Consider the following 10,548-nt stretch of genomic DNA (forward strand, 5'->3'; position numbering starts at 1 on the left):
TGACATCTCTAAAATGTAGATATTGATGTTGCTTCTCACTGGACAACAGGTAGGGGTCCTTCTATTTTTCTTTGTAAGTTCCGTGTCTCTCCAACATGCAAGGTACAGATGTGTACCACAGAGACACTCAGATGATGTCATTGTAATGGGTGTCAGACATTAGTCGAGGCTATCCTGGGGCTGACTGATTCATTGTTGTGTGTATTCAGGAGACATCTCTCCTTGATATATTGGACCTGATGTTAATGTTGTTCCTTTCAAGGACACATGTGAGGCCTATCTGAGTGACATTGATGCTACCTCTTTGACTCTATTGGTGTAGGAAACTACCATCTTGCCTGGCATGTTACCCCCATTTTGTACTTGTGTGTCAGTTTGCTTTTGCCTGTCTCAATGGGACCCTGCTAACCAGGACCCCAGTGCTCATATTTGCGGCCTGAATGTGTTCCCTGTGTGGTGCCTACCTGTGTCACTGAGGCTCTGCTAATCTAAACCTCAGTGCTTATGCTCTCTCTGCCTTTAAAATTGTCACTGCAAGCCACTCTATACCGGTTCAGGGATCCCCCAGCCCCTGCTCTGGCACAAAACTGGACAAAGGAAAGGGGAGTGACCACTCCCCTGTCCATCACCACCCCAGGGGTGGTGCCCAGAGCTCCTCCAGTGTGTCCTAGACCTCTGCCATCTTGAATGCAGAGGTGTGAGGACACAATGGAGGCCTCTGTGTGGCCAGTGCCAGCAGGTGACATCAGAGACCCCTCCTGATAGGTGCTTACCTGCCTAGGTGGCCAATCCTCTTCTGAGGGCTATTTAGGGTCTCTCCTGTGGGCTTCTCTTCAGATAACGAATGCAAGAGCTCACCAGAGTTCCTCTGCATCTCCCTTTTCGACTTGAGCCAAGGATCAGCCGCTGACTGCTCCAGAACGCCTGCAAAACTACAACAAAGTAGCAAGAAGACTACCAGCGACATTGTAACGCCTAATCCTGCCAGCTTTCTCAACTGTTTCCTGGTGGTGCATGCTCTGGGGGCTGTCTGCCTTCACTCTGCACTGGAAGCCAAGAAGAAATCTCCTGTGGGTCGACAGACTCTTCCCCCTGCTACTGCAGGCACCAAACTTCTGCTCCACCGATCCTCTGGATTCCCTCTCATCGCGATGAGCGTGGTTGATGGAACACAGGAGCTGGATCAAAGTAACCCTGATAGTTCAGTGGTCCATCTGTCCAAATTTGGTGGAGGTAAGTCCTTGCCTCCCCACGCCAGACAGTAATCCTGTGTACTATGTGAACTGCAGCTACTAGGGCTTCTGTGTACTTTTGCAAGTAATGCTTCATGCACAGCACAGCCCAGGTCCACAGCACTCCGTCCTGTATTGCTCAACTCGCTGAGTTGACCACCGGCTTCGTGGGACCCTCTTTTGTAGTGTTGAGATGACTGCCATGCTCAGTTTTCTTGAACCCATGTTCAAGTACTTCTGTGGGTGCTGCCTGCTTCTGCATGGGCTCTCTGTATTGATAAGCATCCCCTATGTCTCCAGTGGTGACCTCCTGATCCTTCCTGGGCCCGGGCAGCACCCTTTTTCTTCAAACACAACCTTAACAGCTAGCAAGGCTTGTTTGTGGTTTTTCTTCATGGAAACAACTCTGCATCCTCCATCACATTGTGGGACATCTTGTGTGTAAAGGAGAAGTTCCTGGCATCTTCCGTTGTTGCAGAATCTTCAGCTTCTTCCACCCAGAGGCAGGCATTTTGTACCTTCATCTGGGGTTTAGTGTGCTTCTGCCCTCCCTGGACACTTTTGTGACTGTTGGACTTAGTCCCCTTCCTTTGCAGGTCCTCAGGTCCAGGAATCCATCTTCAGTGCTTTGCAGTCAGCTGTTGTCTTTGCAGAATCTCCTATCACAACTTTAGTGTGTTTCTGGGGAGGTAGGGTAACTTTACTCCTACTTTTCAGGGTTTTGGGGTGGGGTATCTTGGACACCCTTAGTGTTTTCTCACACTTCCAGCAACCCTCTACACACTGCACTAGGCCAGGGGTCCCTAAGTGGTTCGCATTCCACTTTCTTAGTATATGGTTTGTGTTGCCCCTAGGCCTATTGCATCCTATTGTATTCTACAGTGTTTGCACTACTTTTCTAACTGTTTACTTACCTGATTTTGGTTTGTGTGTATATTTTGTGTATTGTACTTACCTCCTAGGGGAGTGTATCCTCTGAGATACTTCTGACACATTGTCACTAAAATAAAGTACCTTTACTTTTAGTAACTCTGAGTATTGTGATTCTTATGATATAGTGCTATATGATATAAGTGGTATAGTAGGAGCTTTGTATGTCTCCTAGTTCAACCTAAGGTGCTCTGCTATAGCTACCTCTATCAGCCTAAGCTGCTAGAACACTACTAATCTACTAATAAGGGATACCTGGACCTGGCACAGGGTGTAAATACCATTGGTACCCACTATAAGCCAGGCCAGCCTCCTACATTGGTGGTGCAGCAGTGGGATAAGTACTTGTAACTGCTTTACCACTTTGTCATTGGTGCTTTTCATAAGAAAAACATATTCAAAATACTTACAAATATACACAGTTAACTTAAACAGTTTAACTTTCTTTCTAAAAACTTTCCAAAAAGTTTCAGAAAAGTTTGAAAAGGTTTTGCTCTTTTCTTTAAAAGCTTTCTAAACTTTTTCTCTCTCCCTAAACTCTTTCTTTCAACTATGTCTGTAGTAGAGGCCACTCCCAACATTGTGCACACAACTTATGACAATTTAAACTTTAAAAGTTTGAGGGGTCTCTGTATAGAAAGGAGTTTATGGATTGGTAAGAACCCTACCGAAGATCTCCTTCTTAACCTTCTCCTTGAAAGTGACCAGAGTCAGTCTGGTCAAACCCAGGATCAGGAGGTAGGGGGGGTACCCAGATAGATTTAGGGGAGGGCCCTGAGAACTCTGGGGAGGGTACATTTTCAAAGACCTTTCACTTAACAGGCCATCTAGTGAAGCTGGTAGTAGGAGGGGGTCACACAACAGTGGGACACCTTTCACTCCTAAAGGCCAGGTCACTAGGGTTCAGGTAGTCAGAGAAAGGACCACATCTGCACATTCTCATATTACCTCAGGCTGGAAGAGGCCAGACTGAGGCTAAGGCAGCAACAATTGACCTTAGACAGGGAATCCCTAGATGTAGAGAGAGAAAGTCAGAAGTTGGGGTTAGGGTTGTGTGTGACATTCACACAAAGTTGCACCACCATGGATGCCCCCGGTATTTAGTTTTCAGACATATGCAGGCTTGATATGTTTCCCTGTGTGCCAGTTTAGCTAGGGCCCACACTCCACAGCTACCCAAATTGGAAAAATGAGATGTGTCCATTTTGGGCTTTGGGCCCTGTCTTGTTGTGGGTGTTAGTCCCATTCATACAAGCGGTGTACCACTAATAATGTGAGAGCGCTATCTGGTTGGAGATTTTTGGATCACTGCAGAATAGTGGAACTTCACCTCTCAGATATATACTGAAAATGTGCTTTAGTCAAAATGTGAGGCTTGCAAGGGCCTCCTCCATTCTTATGACCACAGTCCTCATGTTGGATGATATTACCTGTGAGAACAAGGATGGATTGGATGTTCAAGGACATTGGGATGTTCCATGTTTCTGTGATAAAAAGTGCAGTGATGTTGCGAGACGTGATGAGGTTTGTTATGTCTGAAGCTTTGTAATGCAGAGTATGCATTGATGACCTCAAGTTGAAGGGTGTGTGGCGTGGGCACTAATAAGATGTGTATCTACTATATGCATTCTATCAAATCAAACACTACTTATGCACAATGTATTTGTTAAGGGCCTGTTTTTTTTTCCTTTAGCTTATGAAAGTGGAGCCAATGAAAATGAAAAATGGAAGCTACAATACAGAGTTCCTACTCATTGGCTTATCTCAGGACCCAACTGTAAGGATTTTTCTGTTTGTATTACTTCTGATTGTATATATGTTGACTCTCATTGGAAATATAAGCCTTATCACAGCCTGCGTCAGTGACCTTCGGCTACATATTCCTATGTACTTCTTCCTGGGAAACCTTTCATTGGTGGACATTTGTTTTGCATCTGTGATTGTTCCAAACATGATGGCCCAACTTCATGTTAGACGTAGGATCAGCTTCAGTGGTTGTGCAGCTCAGATGTACACTTCATTGTTCTTCGGCATTACAGAATGTGTGCTTCTTGCAATCATGGCATATGATCGCTATGTTGCCATCACATTTCCCCTGCATTATACAGTCATTATGCGTATATCTATTTGCATTACATTAGCATCTTGCTGCTGGCTTTGTGGCAGTGTGATAGCGTTCACAGGCACATTTGTTACACTGCGGTTGCCAGTATGTGGGTCTACAATTAATCATTTTTTTTGTGATTCCACTGCTCTTCTAAAGATGGCATGTGTGGACACTTATGTCACAGAGATGATTATCTTCTGTTCAGGAATCTTTGTACTTTTGATACCGTGTCTCTTCACTGCAGTCTCCTACATCCGAATCATTATCACAGTTGTAAGAATTCGCTCCTCCAAAGCCAGATTCAAAGTCTTCTCCACATGTGCTTCTCATCTGATCATTGTCACCATATTCTACACCACTGCCATCTACATGTACATGAAGCCATTGTCTAAAAACCCTGAAAATTGGGATAAATTGATCTCTGTGTTTTACACTGTGTCCCCTCCAATGCTGAACCCCATTATCTACAGTCTACGAAATAAGGATGTGAAGATGGCTCTGCAGAATTTTTTCTTAAGTGTACGTTTTAAATGTGCATCTTACTTTTGTTCAGTAGTTGTTATAAAGATGACTATGTTAAAATAAGTAGTAGATATGTGCAATAAAACAACCTGTTAAGCTGAATAACTCAGTTGAGTAAGAAATCCAAACCAAGGTTGCATTGTGAGCTTCTGCGGCTGGGCATGGATAAATCACAGATGACCATCATGGATTAATGAAGAATGTAACTGAACATAATAGCAGGGCAGGAGAACTTAGATGAATTCTGAATGTTAAAGATTGTGAAGGTAGTGTTATTGATAAATGTAGCTCGTTCACCACAGTATTAGGACGGTTGACTCATTGTATGACATGTACACAACTGGGACTATCTGACCATTTGGGCATTGGGAAACTCCTGGTGGGCCACAAGCAGTGCTTAATTTGTGCTTGTTGATTTCCAGTGCGGAGCACCAGCACTTATTTTTGATGGCCGGCGCTTATTTTTCTGCCTCAGGAGTTTACTGCGAGCAAAAGACACATATGGGAAAGATAGAGGAAGAGAAAAATGAAAAAGCGTCACAATGGGAGAAAACAGAAAGCAGAAAGCTGCAAGAGTGAGCTGAAGGGGCAGGGAGTGGCTGTAAATGGATTGAAGAGGCCCAAGATGGCTTCAGTATTATGCTCGCACATTTAATTGCAGCAGCCACATGTTTAAGAGGAGGGCTTTGAGCACCGGCTCGTTTTTATTTACAAATTAAGCACTGGCCACAAGTGAGAAGACTGATATTTAACTACGATAATGCAGCCCTGGAAAGGCTTAATGCCCGGTTAGATTTACAACCCAAACCTAAAATGCAAAAGCATTGACAACAAATACTGAGAGCAAGACGTGGCATGTTCTATCTATTTATTTTAGATACTGAACCCTGGAGCAATAGGCCCCACAGAAGAGGGAGGCTGCATTGGAAGCTGTCTGTGTCTGCAGTGTTTTTATACAGATTCTTGGGTGACAGTCTCTTCACAGCTAACTGTAAGGCGGGTTTGAATTGCATTTTGTCAATAATTATGATTTAGAATTGCCTGTAAACCCCAGCTCCCCTACTTCACCAAGTTGAGTGATCATATGGAAATCTCTCCTCTTCACTGTGCCTCATGTTAATTATGAAATGAGAGATCATCTTGAAGGAAATCAGGGCCCAATATTCAATCACAAATAGCGGTTGCAAATTGCACACCTTCTTTTTGTGAATGGAAAGGAATTTTATGAACCAACATACGCTATTAGGTCAGTTCACAAAGTTCTGAATTGTAGTGGGTCGGAATTCAAACTATCAAATCAATATTCAAGAGGTAGGCCCAAATTGTGACTCAATTACGATTGGATTTTATTGCAAAGATAGTGCTCCACAAAGTCTGTTATCCTGTTTCAATAAAGTATTTTTTTTTGCAGCCTGTTTTTACTAAAAGAAATAGATGCATATTTAAGAAAAGAAACGTACTTTGTAGAACATTTTAATAAACTAACTTTTTTGACATTTGCCTTTGCAAATGGGTTACCACCCCAACTACTGAGTCTTTAACTTTTTTTTCTAAGTTTTATTTATTAGAGTTTTGCAAGACAAGGAATTTAGAAAACAATTACATTTATAGTACAAAGCAACATTGTGTGTATCCCATAATTCCTGGCTCTACAATCAGACACAGTGTTTTCCAGTAGCTTAGTAGGCGGAGACACACAGATTTTGTTAACATCACCCATGTATGTTCGTAGTGCAAAATGACACTAATCCCATCCCCCTTACTCCAGATCACCCAGTAGCTGCCTTTTTAGGGGTCACTGGTCTGAACATTGAAACCTTAACAACAGTAAAAGAAAGTAGAAATCAGTAAATATAAAATCTATGAACTATGAACTTGGGAGGTGCTGTTGAGGCATTTATTGTGCCGGAGGTGGTACCGGAGTGGAAAAGTCAAAGGCTTAAATCAATAAAAAGCTGTTAACTCCTGAGGGGGCATAATTGTCCATGCGTACTAAAACTGAAATAGATGCTAGGCTCGGGTGCGTGGACTACAAGCTGTCGGTGGTAAACCCACAGATAATTATGTTACACAGTGGCCTCTAGAAGCATCTTAAAGTCATCTCTAAAAATATCTGACAGGCATTCTAAAGTCAGTGCCCTCTATAAATGTGCATGCTACTCTGTGAGAGCCCTGGAGTTTGTTGCTGCAGATATTGTCATTTTGGTGCCCCTAAGCACAGCCACATAATTGTTTTGTCTCCTCTAGTTTGTTGCAGCAATGATTCATCTCGGAGGCCCAGTAGTGCAAAAGCTGGAGTGTCTGGAATCAATTATCCTAACACTTCCCTAATCTGTGGCAATATCTTGTTCCAAAATGGGCGCATGATCCTCCAACCCATCATATGTGGTGGAAGTCCCCCAATAAGCAACATCACCTCCAGCATAAATCTGTTGTCCCTGGGAAGATTGCCTTTATCTTAGTGGGATATAGGTACAATCGTACATTACTTTACAGTGAGCTTCACTCAGGGGTGTGGAGGTGTTGTATTTCCATATATCTTTCCATAGTGGTTCCTAGGTGCTATTGGATATAGAGCATTTTATACTCTGTTTGAGCCGAATGTGCGTCAAACATTTTTACGCACATTTAGCGCAAACCTTGCCCCATATTTAAACTATGACGCCTGACACCGCGGACATCAAAAAACCTCTGTGTGTGTCATTTTTTGGATGCGGGAAACCGTCTTGCGTTAATGACATTCAAGGTAGGCATTCCCGTCCAAAAAATAACTTTAAGGCCTGTGCGCCTTATTTATACTTCTGCGTCATTTTGATGCACAGGAGGGGGCGGGCCTTACAGAACGGCGCACAGCCTGATTTGCGCCGTTTTTTAACACCTGGGTGAGAGAAGGCGTTAAGGGACCTGTGGGCTCACTTCCATGGTCACAGACCATGGAAGCAGTCCAGAGGTGCCCTTCCCTGTCACCAGGGACATCCCCTGCACCCTTGCCCACCCCAGGAGGACACCCATGGATAGGGGGACCCATCCCAGGTAAGTACAGGTAAGTTGAGGTAAGTATTATTTTTTAATTTTTTTAAGTGGCATAGAGGGGCCTAATTTGCGCCCCCCTACATGCCACTGTGCCCAATGGCCATGTCCAGGGGACAGAAGTCTCCTGGGCATGGCCGTTGGGCAAGGGGGCATGACTCCTGTCTTTGATAAGACAGGAGTCATTTCAATGGGCATTGTGTGTAAAACAAAATGGTGCAAGTCCGGTTTGAGCCATGATTTTTGACTCAAACCTGACTTGCACTATTTTTTGACGCAAAACTCCCATTTTCCCCTACGCCTGCGCTGCCTGGTTTGAGTCTTTTTTTTTTACTCTGACTAGCCCGCAGCGCCGGCTAACGTCAATCCTTAAATAAGGTGCCTGCATGGTGTGTAGGAATGGCATTAGCCGGCGGTAACTTTTTTCACGCAAACCATCGCCGGCGCTGGTCTGCGTCAAAAAGTATAAATATGGGCCATAGTTTCTTCTAATGTATTTTCCCAGACTGAGATGTGGTTGGGCTGTGGGGACACCCAAGACCACAGTAGTAGGGCATAAGGATAAGATGTGGTCCCTTTGTACACACCATTCCTTTTGACAAATTGTGTATGTTCCCTCTTTGATGACTCTGTATTGTGTTATCCAGTGGTAAAGTTGAGTATAGTGATATTTGTAGGAGGCTGGACTGGCTTGTAGTGGGTACCAAGGGGTACTTACACTTTGCACCAGGCCCAGGTATCCCTTATTAGTGTGGAGGGGTGTCTAGCAGCTTAGGCTTATAGAAAAGGTAGCTTAGCAGAGCAGCTTAGGCTGAACTAGGAGACGAGTGAAGCTCCTACAGTACCACTAGTGTCATATGCACAATATCATAAGAAAACACAATACACAGATATACCAAAAATAAAGGTACTTTATTTTTATGACAATATGCCAAAAGTATCTCAGTGAGTACCCTCAGTATGAGGATAGCAAATATACACAAGATATATGTACACAATACCAAAATATGCAGTAATAGCAATCGAAAACAGTGCAAATAATGTATAGTCACAATAGAATGCAATGGGGGCACATTGGGATAGGGGCAACACAAACCATATACTCTAGAAGTGGAATGCGAACCACGAATGGACCCCAAACCTATGTGACCTTTCAGAGGGTCGCTGGGACTGTAAGGAAACAGTGAGGGTTAGAAAAATAGCCCACTGCAAGACCCTGAAAAGTGGGTGCAAAGTGCACCTTAGTTCCCCAGAGAGCACAGAAGTCGTGATAGGGGAATTCTGCAAGGAAGACCAACACCAGCAATGCAACAACAATGGATTTCCTGATGAGAGTACCTGTGGAACAAGGAGACCAAGTCCAAGAGTCACGAACAAGTCGGGAGTGGGCAGATGCCCAGGAAATGCCAGCTGTGGGTGCAAAGAAGCTGCCACTGGATGGTAGAAGCTGAGGATTCTGCAAGAACAACAAGGGCTACAAACTTCCCCTTTGGAGGATGGATGTCACACGTCGTGAAGAGTCGTACAGAGGTGTTTCTGTGCAGAAAGACCACAAACAAGCCTTGCTAGCTGCAAGGGTCGCGGTTAGAGTTTTTGGATGCTGCTGTGGCCCAGGAGGGACCAGGACGTCGCCAATTGCGTGAGGAAACAGAGGGGGCGTCCAGCAAGACAAAGAGCCCACTCAGAAGCAAGCAGCACACGCAGAAGTGCCGGAACAGGCACTACGAAGTGGAGTGAACCAGAGCTCACCTGAAGTCACAAAGGAGGGTCCCACGACGCCGGAGGACAACTCAGGAGGTCGTGCACTGCAGGTTAGAGTGCCGGGGACCCAGGCTTGGCTGTGCACAAAGGAAATCCTGGAAGAGTGCACAGGAGCCGGAGTAGCTGCAAAACACGCGGTTCCCAGCAATGCAGTCTAGCGTGGGGAGGCAAGGACTTACCTCCACCAAACTTGGACTGAAGAGTTACTGGACTGTGGGAGTCACTTGGACTGAGTTGCTGAGTTCAAGGGACCTCGCTCGTCGTGCTGAGAGGAGACCCAGAGGACCGGTGATGCAGTTCTTTGGTGCCTGCGGTTGCAGGGGGAAGATTCCGTCGACCCACGGGAGATTTCTTCGGAGCTTCTAGTGCAGAGAGGAGGCAGACTACCCCCACAGCATGCACCACCAGGAAAACAGTCGAGAAGGCAGCCGGATCAGCGTTACAAGGTCGCAGTAGTCATCTTTGCTACTTTGTTGCAGTTTTTCAGGTTTCCAGAGCAGTCAGCGGTCGATTCCTTGGCAGAAGTTGAAGGGAGAGATGCAGAGGAACTCTGATGAGCTCTTGCATTCGTTATCTAAAGAATTCCCCAAAGCAGAGACCCTAAATAGCCAGAAAAGGAGGTTTGGCTACTTAAGAGAGAGGATAGGCTAGCAACACCTGGAGCAGCCTATCAGAAGGAGTCTCTGATGTCACCTGCTGGCACTGGCCACTCAGAGCAGTCCAGTGTGCCAGCAGCACCTCTGTTTCCAAGATGGCAGAGGTCTGGAGCACACTGGAGGAGCTCTGGGCACCTCCCAGGGGAGGTGCAGGTCAGGGGGTGGTCACTCCCCTTTCCTTTGTCCAGTTTCGCGCCAGAGCAGGGCTGGGGGATCCCTGAACCGGTGTAGACTGGGCACCATCTGTGCCCATGAAAGCATTTCCAGAGGCTGGGGGAGGCTACTCCTCCCCAGCCCTAACACCTTTTTC

At 45.3% G+C, this 10,548-nt stretch overlaps 1 protein-coding gene across 1 annotated transcript; it reads left to right on the top strand.

Moving 5' to 3' along the window:
• Window positions 1-3,873: 3,873 nt before the first annotated feature.
• LOC138296978 (olfactory receptor 2D2-like) lies at window positions 3,874-4,854 on the top strand. Its single transcript, XM_069236494.1, has one exon. It carries the CDS (start codon window positions 3,874-3,876, stop codon window positions 4,852-4,854), a length of 981 nt encoding a protein of 326 aa, XP_069092595.1.
• The last annotated feature ends 5,694 nt before the right edge of the window (window positions 4,855-10,548 follow it).

The sequence above is a fragment of the Pleurodeles waltl genome, chromosome 5 (genome assembly GCF_031143425.1).
Source record: "Pleurodeles waltl isolate 20211129_DDA chromosome 5, aPleWal1.hap1.20221129, whole genome shotgun sequence".
NCBI lineage: Eukaryota > Metazoa > Chordata > Amphibia > Caudata > Salamandridae > Pleurodeles > Pleurodeles waltl.

Coding starts and splice junctions, on each gene's coding strand:
- LOC138296978 (XM_069236494.1), top strand. CDS start 3,874: ATGAAAATGAAAAATGGAAGCTACAATACAGAGTTCCTACTCATTGGC.